This window comes from Odontesthes bonariensis, chromosome 24 (genome assembly GCF_027942865.1).
Source record: "Odontesthes bonariensis isolate fOdoBon6 chromosome 24, fOdoBon6.hap1, whole genome shotgun sequence".
Classification (NCBI taxonomy): domain Eukaryota; kingdom Metazoa; phylum Chordata; class Actinopteri; order Atheriniformes; family Atherinopsidae; genus Odontesthes; species Odontesthes bonariensis.
In genome coordinates, this window is record NC_134529.1 from 18,597,036 (window position 1) to 18,610,459 (window position 13,424).

At 44.3% G+C, this 13,424-nt stretch overlaps 1 protein-coding gene across 1 annotated transcript in view; it reads left to right on the top strand.

The window, feature by feature from the left end:
- The first annotated feature begins 1,596 nt into the window (after nucleotides 1-1,596).
- LOC142375370 (MAM domain-containing glycosylphosphatidylinositol anchor protein 2) overlaps nucleotides 1,597-13,424 on the top strand; it is a 210,725-nt gene continuing 198,897 nt past the window's right edge. The window contains exon 1 of the mRNA XM_075459371.1: nucleotides 1,597-2,577. Coding sequence (XP_075315486.1) covers nucleotides 2,505-2,577 — 73 coding nt within the window. The 5' untranslated portion in view covers nucleotides 1,597-2,504. The remainder of the gene's footprint in view (nucleotides 2,578-13,424) is intronic.

Here is a 13,424-nt window from a genome sequence, read left to right on the forward strand (position 1 = left end):
TGACAATGTGATGTTCTGCAGATGTTGAGTTCATTTTGGAAAAAAAGGGCACAAAATATATTTGCGAAGTATATCTAAAATATATTTGACCATGTATTTGTTTAAAAGGTTTTGTGACAGAGATTAATATATCTTGAAATCAAAGAACTACTCTTATTGTATTCTGTGCAAGGGCATCAGACTAACTACTGTACAAGATGGATGAGTAAGCTTAGTCATTTAGATTCTAAAATGCCATTTATGTTTTGTATTACCTCCAATAAGTTCCTTTTACTGCTCTCCTCCACCACGAGCTAAATATCAGTGATGTGAAGCACATAAGGCAATGAAATTATCTCGATCCAATCTTAATTTCTATTCTTAAACATTAGATAATGCAATCAAAGTTATAGCCGTGCCACAAACTGGACCCTTACAGCAGCAAGGTTATAGACTATTTTAAGTGGGTCCTGTAGAGGGCGCCAAAGCACCCATTCACTCAGCCTTCTGAAAAATGTTGAGGCCCTATCAGGACAGTCTCCTGCTTCAAGTAGAATTCTGCTTCTGTCACAATCAATGAGTGAATAATGTTACATTTTAATTAGCTTTAAGGTTAGATTTTACTCTTTTCACTCAGTACCAGATAAATGACTTGCCGAAAACACATTTACAAGTTTGGTTGGGGTTGATCTAGTGCGAGATTCTGCCTTCTTCAGCTTGAGGGACAAATGGCAGAAACAATCTGCACAGTTTTCCTGCGTTGTGATGTCGCTTCTTTAAGTGTACAGTGGAGTCGCGCAGCCTTGAAAACGATTACAGAGACGCCATGACTTGACTGGGTTTTGATTCACAGCCGCGTGTCTTTGTTGAAGTGTTTGATCGGGGATTAAACCGTTGGACCTCTGATATTCAACCCCATTTGTCCATGCTAGAAACATGCAACTGCTTCTTCGCTGGGGAAACCATTTCACTAATTAAAACCATTCAATTTCAAATGTGTTGCTAGGTAACAAGAGATGATCTGGCTTTTAGAACCTGCCAGCTCTTACCGCTACCTCTTAAGTTGACCCGTTTACAGTATGGCTTCTGTTACTTTGAAACTGTCCGTATGGGCAAAGCTGTATGAGAGCGAAACCCATGGTTGTGATTTTTTTCTTTCTCAAGTACTAAATGTGGTAAAAAAAAAAATGAATATAATGAATATGCATTTTGAATTGGAGCTCCACGTAGGACCCCCGAGGTGCTTCTGAGACTCAATTTGGAAACCACATCTGTTCCTCTGTATCCTTTTCAAAACTTCAGATGTGCTTGCAAAAGCCGAAGTGTGGGCTGAATGGACAAGCACCTCCTCTACTCCTCAAGTCGAAGAAATCTGATGGAGCAGGTGGATGCCGCATGGCACGCATCATCTCAACCTGTCTGATGAAGGCAGAGTGCTGGAACAGGAAGCAGACAGGTATGTGCACTGTGTTTAGTGGTGATAGCAAAGGTCTGTCAAAGCTGCTGAATTCCAATGGTCCCATCTCCTTCCCCTCCCACCTCCTGAGCCCCCAGCAGCTGCGCCTCTCCTGCCTTTCCTGACGCTGAGCGTAGCCTCCCATACAGATGAGCGCTGGAAGCCACGCACCTCTTGACGTAGCTACAGACCGGCTGCGGTGCCACTCGGTCTCCGTAGCACGTATTGCGCAACGTGACTGATGCTCAACTGGCAACCAGGGCTGACACATCCGGCTCTCGCCGTCGCGTGGATTCAATAGAAAAGTGGTCTAATAACGCCCGAGACGTCGGAGAAGCCATCCTCGCTGCTCCTCGCCGGACTCGACCCTCCCCTATGTCGTTGCCGCCGGGAGAGATGGGTCGCGGACGTCGAGGCGCAGTCGTGATGTGACTGAGTGAGCGCTCGCGCGTCCAACAGCGGCTTGACTACTTTTGACGCTCAGCAGGTGAGAAGGGGGAGAATTCGGCCGTTTTGTCCAAGCCCGGAGGGATGACGGCTTCGTCTGACAGCGCACAGTCATCGCAGCATCCGCGGCGCGAGCCCTGACCACAGCTGGAGGAGAGGAGCTATGCCCGTGGACACCGAGCCTTCTCGCGCGTACACTCGACAGAGCCCCAGTCCCCCCTCCGCCTGGTGCTTCGGGGGTCTCTGCTGAGCTCCACGGACGCACTTCAGGCTGTCAGAGGAGCGCACCTACCCGGAGCCGGAGAGAGGTTTTTCTGCTAGAAAGGCCGGCCTCTCTGCAGATCACTCCCCTGCCTCCTCAACATCCTCCGCGGCGTCTGCGTGCCGCGAGCGCTCCGCATTTTTCGCCACATGACACTTTCGGTCAAAACCATCATTATCCGTGTCTGTTTCCCTCCCGCGCGCGCACACACGGGCTATTTTACCTCTACAGCCCAGCAGTAGGACTAAATTAATCGACGTTTGAGTCGGAGAAGTGCTGCGTCTATGCACCTCAGCCGCACCGCCCCGGAAAGGACTTCTTGCCTCTGAGAGCTGGATATGCAGAGATTAACGTGAGAGGATGGATCTAATTATCGCTGTTTTGGGGCTACTGGCGCTGCTCGTTGAAGGCATACGTTGCCAGGGAGTGTATGGTAAGTCAATGCTGTGAACTCTCCCAACCATGTGATCATGACCTTGTAAAACAGCAGTTTCTTATGCTCCGTGTAGCCTCAGAAGCTCTCTCTGTAATCCCTTTTTTTTCTCCTTAAAAAAAGTCACCCGTTATCAACGCGTGTGTAGGTGACATATGATGTCTGAGTGCCCGGTTTTGGGAAAGGGGCTCCAAATGCAACCCTCGGGTTATACGGCAAAATCGTGTGTGTAGCCAATCATGCACAGCCCCCTGTTCTCTTCTGATCCATCACTCTGAATGGTCGGTATAAGCAGGCTAAATTTAGTGGGCTACATTCATGGCTCAGTACAGCGGAACCAGGCTGGTTTGTCATGAAGCCTATAGACACCTTGTCTGGCCTTCATGTATTCTGCTGATTATGATTCAAAAGGTGACTATATGACACTTAGTCTTTCATGTGGCTGGGTATATTTTGAATGCCGTCAAGACGAATGTAATCTGTTGAGCACTTATGCACAGTCATGAGTGATTTTCCTCGTGTGGGGGATCCATCTGCTCACCTCCTCCTTATGTCTGCATGTCAGATTCTCTCTGATTCACCGGGATCAGTTACAGATATATTACTTGGTCTTTTATCTTTTTTTTTTTTTTTTTTGAAGGACTTGTTGCCAAAAGGCCCGAATGGAACATCCTGTTGTGAAAAAAGTGCCAAAACAAGTAAAGCGGTGACTAACAGCTGCGAATAAATAGCCGCTGTCCACGCAGCTCATGGTAATAACCAACACGGGCTGGGAGTTATTTGTGTAACATGTGTCGAAAAATAAAGTCTTTTCTGGAAAGGTGTTCATCTCTTGCATGCTGCTTGAATTTCCGCCGCGCTTCCATCCGCGCGCTCAACAATAAGCGCAAAAATCCCGCGTCTGCCTGTGCAACCGGTGGCTCAAGTGACACCTGGAATGAATCGTCATCTTCACAGCAGCAGCAGCAGCCGCAGCCGTCACAGAGGCATTGTGAGGTCGTAATGACTCATGTGCAACCAACGCTGGGGCAGCGGAGGGAAACCTTGAGGCTGCAGAGCCCCCATCTCTCAGCAGCGGCTCTCTGACCAAAGCAAAGGCAGCGGGACGGTGAGGTCAAGTGTAGAGATGTGGAAATATGTGCGCCAGAGGCCGTTGCCAAGCGCTAAGAAGATCTTTGTCGCCACGGCGTGTGAGTGGCAAGAAAGGTTACTGTGAGCATGACAGGAACAGTCATGGTGCTGCGTCTGACCAATGATGCGCTGGGATCTCATCGCTTTCTTTCTCCTCCAGACGAAGGAGGCAAATGAGAGAACAGATCACAGCCCGTGCCGGGTCAGCAGTGGCGTGACTACTCATACGTGTGTCCAGTTATTCCGAGAACACCTGCTGCAGAGATGGCTCACAGTAGACTTATAACAATGCCAGCATTTATTGATCCCTCCATCCTCTCCAGACCTCATTAAACAAAGTAAGATTTGCATGAGGGTATCTGGTTTTATTCAATTCTTCCAGTTATGCCTTGAGCTTAGATGCAAAGCTCCTAATCACCTCATTTATACCTACTAAACTGTTCTCTGCAACGTTTGCTGCACATACTCAGGGCTGAACGATGGTGTAAGCAAGCTTTCCATGCCACAGTGTGTGCGGATAAAGATGCGAGCTGATTAGAAGGAGTCATATCCTAAAATGCTGGAAGTGGTGTTGCCAGCGTGCTGTGTGTGGACTAGTGGGTTTGTAGCAGCAGCAGCAGAAGGGATGGAAGCTGGGATGGAAGCTGGGAGGGGGTGGGAGGGTGGCAGATGGAGCTATTTGGACATTTAACTATCTGTGTTTGCATGTTGAAAATCCCCCAGTGCATAGTCCCAGACCCATTATGTCTAATATTTTACTGGAAGGGAATATCTGTCTGCTGAATATCAGGTGATGTTCAGGAGGAAGGCTGGACTAATTCTTACATACTCCAAGTTTGGCATAGACCTATATTTGCCTCATGTTTAAAGCATACAGCTTATCTCCAGGGAGGCTGTGTGAATAAAAATGTACTGGCAAAGTTCAAAAGTTAGCTTTCGTTGTCGATAGTGGGGGAAACATTTGCATACTTGTTGTGTTGCCTCGCAGTGGATTCGCAGAGGGGTTTGACATATGGTGGTTGTGGGAATTCTGCAGCACAGGTGGAAGCCAGTGGGTGTGTGAGTGAATAGCACGAGGGAGATTGACACATGGCAATACCAGTTATCAGCACCCTGCGACTGTTGTTATACAGAGCCATCATTGAGTGTGCTGCACTGTTCATATCTTTGAATCACAAGATCACACGGTGCTCAAAGTGCAACAAGCGGGTTTCCAACCCCGGTGACTTAAAGTGTGGGGGAAATTGGGTTTTTGAAAAAAAATAAAAATAAATTTGTCTATATTTGCCCTGCAACAACTTTTTAGAGTTTTAGTACAAGCGTTTTGCACAACACACAGCATGTTTCCTTTGCCTTGGGGCAACAATAAGAAGAATCAGCTTATAATAACAAATGGTTGAGATATCACTTGTGTGTAGTGAAAGTGTAGAAGTTAGAAAAAGGCATGGGATGATGTACACTCTCAGCATTTCATAGCAGAACTGAGCGTTAGAGATGGCTCACGCAGGTTCACTTTTCAGAAGTCACAAATTTTCAGTAAGATGCAGTACAGTTGCCCACACTGAAAAAAACAACTCATCAGATTTACTTCAAAAACCCTTTGTAAGTATTTGCACTCAAATGATTTAAGTAATATTTAATGCTGCAATATCAAGTAACACTCACTTGCCAGTATCAAGTCAATTTTACTTACCATAAAACATAACAGTTTTGAAGATATTAAGTAACATTTACTTAATTACATCTAAGTTTTAAGTCATATTTAGTTAAACAAATTAAGTAAAGTCTACTTGTTTTTCATAGGCAGGAACATAATTTTACTCAAAATTTTAAGTAAATTTGATATATCTGTAGTATTTGCTGTTATGAAGTAATTTAGTAGATTTTAACGATACACTTTCAGAGTAAAGTTTATGTAGTATTTCTAGGTTTATGTACATACAACTATTAAACATTTAAATTGTATGCAAGTAAAACTGACTCGTCCCCCATAATTCATGTATTACGTTAATAAAATGTTTAATTTGACTTAAGAAGCTCTAGTTCTTACTGAATCTTAAAAATACAAGGTAGAAATTATGACAGTTACTCTAATAGAGTTTACTTCACCAAAAAGTCCCTTTTTTCAGTGCAAGAATGTTCTCTACCCAGCAGGTCACAAGTTAAACAGTAAAGCCGTCTTCACGCACGAGGTAGGGGAACAATAATGGCTGCATCCATGTGTTAAAGTGACAGCGTTCGGTCATTCACACGTTTGTCACTTTTCAGTGAATCTTCCCCATCCCTCATGCATGTGAAAGTGGTGGAAAGAGCACAGTGAGTGTCTCTCACATCCCTATAACAATTTATATTACCAGTGGCATTGCAAAAACACAACATGGATGGACAGGGCTGTAAATATGAGCTTGTTTAAGCTTGTTGAACAGTCGGTGATATGCTCGCAAGGGTTTAATTGCACTGCAGTAACAGCGCAGCTGATATCAATTTGAGGTGAGCATGATGTTTGCATCCCCTGAGGACGTCTTCTCCACACCGTCACTGCAGGTTGTCAACGAGAAGCTGCGTCCCCCCCCCACACACAAAACTCTGCAAGAATTCATATCGAGCCGCAAAAAAAAAACATTTGAGTTCAACAAAACAACCGTGGATGCGAGCAGTTAAAGTATCGATGTATGTTCAGATGACAGAGAGCATTTAAACTGTGGCTGATGCTACAGTTATAATGATTTTCTTTTGTTGAATCCATTTCAGATGCTGAGTAAAAAATAACTGCGTGCAGCAGCCAATCATTGAAAAAAAACAACAACAATGGTGGTGGAGGAAAGTTGGAACAGTGCTGTTATTTATCTAATAAATTGACCTATCAGATTGCTCTGAACACATGGTCATGTGTTAAGTTAACCCCCAATTGCTGTGTCTGACTATGGATGTGACTTTCAACAGATTCCACTTGTGGTTGACAGTGATAGCCACGTTACCTCGTCAGATTTCCGCATCAAAGTGGCACAGAACAGCATTCGCACGTCACAGACTGACACCAGATTAGTGGAAACCAGTGCGTGTGTGAAATGGGCTTTAGAATCCGAGTTCACACAAGAGTTTTGACACCGAGATCAGTCTGTTAATGCACACGCACATGACAGACCACAGGCTTCACATAATGAGCCTGATAGGCGTCAACGAGACCAGGAGAGGACAAGGATTAAGTGAAACATCATCCATGAGAGAAAAATTAATTTGCAGCGTGTGGCGAACCAGTGGAGAACTCAGTCTGTGTGCTGCTGCGTTAGCAACATTAGCAATTCACATTTGCCATCACATATTGGAGTATAACAAAACTAGAGGGGACTGTTTACAACTTGAGTATTAAAAAGGTCACTAAAAAGAGCCAAATGAAGAAGATTAATGAACACCCAGATAGCAAAACTCTTTTGGCCCATATCCGGCCCACACCTGACATATTCATCCGGCCCACATACAGCATGGGCTGATGGCACTTGGGAGGTCCACTCATGTTTGTCAAAAGTGGGCCACAACCAAGCCATCACAATGCCAGATGTCAACCAAAAACAGGCCAAATAAACCAGCACTCAACCGGATGTGGGCCACTGTACACTTTAATTCTGCCCAGAACTGGTTTACACTCTATGACCTTGTCTAACCTGCACACTTAGGGAGTCACAACCATGATAAAATGTTATGTCAAATATGAAAACACAGAATGGTCTCAATTTGTGGCTACATGCCATTATGGTAACCCCAGATACCGTTTGAATGGTGGCATACAGTGGGACTCATCTTGGGGTCTAAGATGAGGAAACCTACTGAAGAAATGAGCAAACACGAGAAGCTGGTGTGATTTTTAATTTTTAATTTTATTTTAAAACATAAAATGGCAAAAAAAAAAAGCAAAGGAAAAAGAGTTGTCGAAATACAAAAATACAAATTCGTCTTGCGTCCCTTTAAAGCTGCCGTCGGCAGGTTTTCAAAATTCCGAGTCTAAAGTCGGAAAATTCGAACTGATACAACTTTCAGGTCCCTCCCCCAACCTCTAACAAGCTCCGAATCGCCCCCCAAACCCCTCCCCCTCTGTGGACGAGGTTGTGCACGTGAGTTCACACCAGTGTGCATGCACACAAGCTGGGGCAGACTCACGCTCAGCAGCGTGTGCACAAGCTGTGATTGACAGGTAGGATTCCTCCACCCTAACTTGATTGGTTAAAAACAGCCGGGAGCGCTCGATTTTTGCAAGCATGATTACAGGCTTCAGAGGGAGCTACAGATTTCGTTATTTTTCCTAAACAGCCTATTTAATATTCTACTTCCAGAATCCCATGACAGTTCAAGCTAATATGACTAAAAAAAAGTTGCCGACCGCAGCTTTAAGAAATACACAAAAGAACAAATGTAGTTGATTCAGTAAAGCATTACTGTGGTTACTGTATATGCTGGCAGTGAAGTGCAAAACACAAAACCTCATCAGGATACCAAACAAAAAAGGCCCTGTGAAATGCTATAAAGTTATATTATAATATTGTGTTCACGGGTATTGTGTTCTTTACCTGCACAAAGTGCATCTGGGCAGGGGGGGGCATCACTGTTAGCTCCCTCCTGAAAAAACTGCGTTCTGTGACTCCAGGAGCATCAAAATGGCGACTGTGTCCTCTGGATTTCTAAACTTGCGTCTCATAAAATAAATTTGGCCAATTAGCAATTAAGCAAACCCGCATGTCCACCAAATCATATCTGTACCTCCTAAATAAGACACCTGCAAGATGCCATTGAACATTTTCCTATGGTTTTGTATTTCCACAGTGAAGTGCATTTGAATATTTGTATTCGTCCTCTTTTTGGTGCATTTGAAGCATCTTCCCTCTTTTCCTCCTCTTGTTTTCGAAATTGACCCCAGAGCAAATGAGCAGGACATTTTTTGCAGAAATGAGACTTTCATTGCTTATTTTTATCCTTGAGCGTCGCTGTACTGTTCGTCATCACCTTCGACTGAATGGTGAGATCATGATGAAGCAATAAAGTAATCACGCACTGGTGTGTTAAGTGGTGCTGCCAGAGTCATTAAAGAGAATTGATGAAGGCTAGTCATCCCTCCATGACCGCAGGCCAAAGAGAGGGAGAGATGCCCCTGTACAGCATCTGCTCCTCTTCTCTTCTCCCCATATCCTTTTTCTTTTTTGTCTTTCCCTCCTTCAAAAGATTGACCTTTTATGTCAAACTCTGCTCCTCCTCGTGTTGTTTTCCAGAGATCCACACAGCCAGGAGCTGCAATCTCAAGACAAAATCTACAAACCCACTTAATAGTCTCTAAGAGTATTTATATGTAATGCTACCGACAACCGAAATGCTCCTAATGATAATATCAAAAGGACGCAATGGAACATGACTCTTCTGATAGCATGAATGTGTTTTTGTGCTTGTTACTTTATCCGGAAATGTACCGCCTTCAGTATGTTCTCTTTGCATCAAAGTCAGTCAGAGGCGTTCTCCATGGGATGTGCAGATGTTCCTGATCTCCTTTGTGTTGTGCTACTGAAGAGGAAAAAGTTGCTTCTGCCCCCCCCCCCCCCCCCCCCCCCCCCATCCCACTTCTCCCTCGTTCTCACTGTCTTCTCCTTCTGTCTCCCTCTTCCCTCTCGTTTGCATTGAAGTTCGAGCAATTGCTGAGGTTTCTTTTCATGAGCCCCGGTTCAGACGCTTTGGCTTCTAAGCTATGCAAATGCATTCTGCCAGTGAAACTAAAGCCGTCTTTGTTGGTTCTCAGAGGCCTCCTCCGCAGAGTCCTTCATCATTCCCTTGGATCGGGACCCTTACATTTCCCACCGTAATGAGACCAAGGATAACTCTATCTCTTCTGGTCCTGCTCAAAGTTCCCGGTTCCTCTCCCGTCTTTCTCCTGCCCGTCTCTGCTTTTATTCCCTCGTGGTGACAGAGGATGGACGTCTGCAGTATGCGTGTTTCAATAAGAGGCAAATCAGGATATACAGCTGGGTACGACACAGAACAAGCTATTTGTTGCAGGGGAACACTTTGCTGTGCACGTCAGGGACTGCTTCACATCCCAGGGTGAGGCTTCAGATAGCGCCGACTGAATCCTTCTGAATATCAGTTCTCTTTGGACGCAGTCCTCTGAGACTGGCACTGAATATACATTGCGGAGACACTGTTTAAACCTGAAGTCTGACGCACTCCTGTGCTAAATGATCACTGTGCAATCTTTGACACTTATACCTGAGCACTTCAGTACTCCTGTGCAGCGTGATTAATGTGAAACAGCAGTTTTTCATGGTGCTGTATTTTGGAAACCAGACTACTTAATCTCACCGAGTTCAAATGAAAGCAGCACTCTGCCGAGTTTTCCTCGCACAGCCGTGCGTTTGAGAAGCCTGCTGTATGAGTGACAGATATGAGAAAAAATGGAGCGTCAGAAACTGAGATGTCAAGATTCGTTAGTATTTGGTTGAAGCTCCATAAACACTACATTTCCCACAGTGCACTGTGATTTCATTTGAACCCCCAGCCCCCTTTGTAAAAGCTGTTTCAAAGCAGGCAGTTTTTTAAGACTGACCAATACCTCTCGCCTAAATATGTTGATTGCTCCTTTGGAAGCGTCTTTGTGTCGCTGCTCGGCCGTGAACCCGAGAGGTCCCGTTACGGTTCCGTTTGTCTGTGTGGCAGTTGCACTTCAGGATTCCACTCTCAAATTTGCCCCCTCTCTGCCCCTTTCGGCTGTTTTAAAAGATAGCACAATTTCAAAATAGAGCCATAAGCTATGGGTTACACAGACGTGGAGGTTTTATCATCAAAATCAACTACCACACGGTTCTCTGCAGAGAAATAAAAGAACAAGCATTTCCATTCACTTTTTCTTTCCTCTTCGCTTAAAGCAACGAGTCCTGCACACCAGTTGAAGAATGTGCACTCAGTGCATTCTTTTCTCTTGGTGCTTACTGTCCAAAACTGTAAAAAGTTCAAGTATTAGTTTTGGCTACTTTGCACAAATCCTGAACAGCTGTACATTCCTCTCTCCTTTTGTGAGGATCTGGATGGGTCCAGGAGCACAGTTTACCTCTGGATCGTTTAAGGCCAAATCCCCACGGCGGACCAAAGAAGCTTATTGCAACCTGCTTGAAGTGTTAAGTCCACGTCCCCAAACCCTGAGCTTCTTGTACCCCCTGTGCACAGCTCAGAGGACTCAAAAGCTACTGCTAATGATCTTGTAGTCGTCCTGTCCAGCTGAATGACTCGAGAAGGGTTTTGTTCACGCTCGTTTATTATTGCACCTTTAATGAAGCCTCTTACAGCCTCTTATCCGTGGAGGTGGCCACACCGAGCCAGAACAGCCATGGCCGAAAGCATTTTGTTTTTCATTTGTCTGCCCATTCAAAGGCCACTTAGGCTCAAAGGTTGAGATCTGTTTACACTGCAGGTGTCAAGAGTTACTGTCACCCCATAAAACACGTTTTTTTTTGTTTTTAGGTAATGGGCAAAAATGTAGCAACTCCAGTGGTCGGCAGATGCACGTCTTTTGTCACCTGACATTCCACTGAAGTGCCCATTTATCATCCGGATCATTAAAAACAAGATGAAGACCTCAAATGTCAGCATCGGCACAGGAGGAAGCCTTTTATCTGTAGCAGTTTCATTTCTTGTAGTGGTTTTAATTTCCTTGTATTGACTTACACATGGACAATTGATTCAGGCAGAAATATCTTGGTATCAGAGGCCAGGTGGGCCAATAGGAGTTTGATGAGAAACCCGGAACATTTGCAAAGGGACACAGCACGGCCGTTTAGACGGATGGCAGCAGCTCATATTTGATTTCTGCTTGTTACTGCTGCAGTATCGACCATAAGTGATGATGCGATTTGAAAAGCATCCTGCTGTATTTGTGTCTGATATTATTGCACAGCAATTGAGTAAAAAAAAAAAACGGAATGCTTTGTGTTCGTTGGTTCGTGTTCTCGTGATTTGTAGCAACATTATTCAGCAGTACAAAAGACCTGCACTGTGCTTCTTCGTAATTTCCAAGAATTTCTAAGCTTTATTGTCAAGCCACAAGTGTTGCAGGTGTTGCGTCGAGATTAAATGGAAGCAACAAGTGCATCTGGTTGGGAGAGGGGTGAAAGATAACGTCTAATTTCATCTGCATCTGAAACGCTGTAATTTACTGCCAAGCGTGAATTCGTGTACCCCTCTATTCATGTACAAACACAGTTTGTATAGAAAAAAAAACGTACAAAGAAAGGAAATTCTTGTCTGCAGTGGTGGTGTCGCTGTTTTCATGCTCTCAAATAGGCCCATCTCAATTTTCTTCACAATCATTCAAACTGGCCACGGTCATAAGAATTGTTTTCATTCACCTGCATGAAAACAGCCGAGGGACTTGTGCCATGTCGTGTCTCATCAGTGCATATTCTGCAGCATGGACATTAGGGGCTAAACTGAAAATGTGCTGAACTCTGGTTGCTCCGTATCTCACAGGTAGCACAGGGATGATGCCAAGCATTGCTCACTGTTTCAGCTTTATGCCCCCCCCCCCCCCCCCCCCCAGCCCACCATGTTACTGCATTTTCCCACAGTACAAAAACATCTGAAACATCTCATTAATATTTAATGTCTCTTTGCTAAAATCCTGCTCACCAGCTGACTTTGGTTTATCATCACCCCCCTCCCACACACACACACAACTTTATGTAACCTATAGCTACGCTCATGCATTCATTATACCATCCTGCTTCATGTATGGATTATAGTTTGGCCAGCTTGTGAATGATTTGCATTCACTCTGGATGTACTGCGTATGTAAATGGATAAACTGGAGCAGATGCGGAGAGCAGTGACTGCAGCTGTTTGTGCTGCATGCTGATAAGAGCAGATGAAAATCCTTTTAGCCAGGTTTACAACATCTACACAAAGGGAATAAAAAGGCATTTATGCTCCCCGAAAAGCTCAGACGAAATTTGACTCGTGTGATTGTATCTGATTTGCAGCTAATAACTTGTTAATTGCAGGATTTATTGCAAATTGCAGTGAATTAGAAATGTGCGGCTGTGTTTTCATTTTTAATTCATAATTCCATGGTTTAAAATCATCACCTTAACTTGATCATTTGCAACGGTAAAGATAGTAACCTTCTATATAATCCATTAACAGACAATACATGCATTGTGATATTAATTAGACAGCACCGGTTTTAGGAATATACATTTATTTGTTACCTTTAAGTCTTAAAGAATTGCCTTAATGATCGGCAAATTTGGCTGCTGAGATGGATCCGTTTTTAAGCGTGAGATGCGAGTTATCATTTCCATGATTGGCATCACTTCAGATCACAGAGAATTATACATACGAGCCAGCTTCAAAGTGTCGCAAACGATGAAAGGGTCTCGTTGAATATGAATGTATTCTCCCGTCTTCCCCGCGCGCTTTTCAGTCGATTGAATTGTCTTAGTTAAGCCAAACTGGCAGGACCCGTTTTTTACATCCGTGAAGTACAAATCATCCAGGAATCCCAATAGGTAGATGACAAGAGCAACAAGGCACCTTTTAGCAGTAGCTGAAGAGAATGAAAAAGGAAAAGGGGAGAAAAAAAAGAAAAAAAAGAAAGTCAGGAGCGGTATTACGTCGTGGCACCCACAAGAGGCTAATGCCAACCTTCAACTCTGTCACTTCAGCCCACACAGGCATCCTAAGTGCTGCTC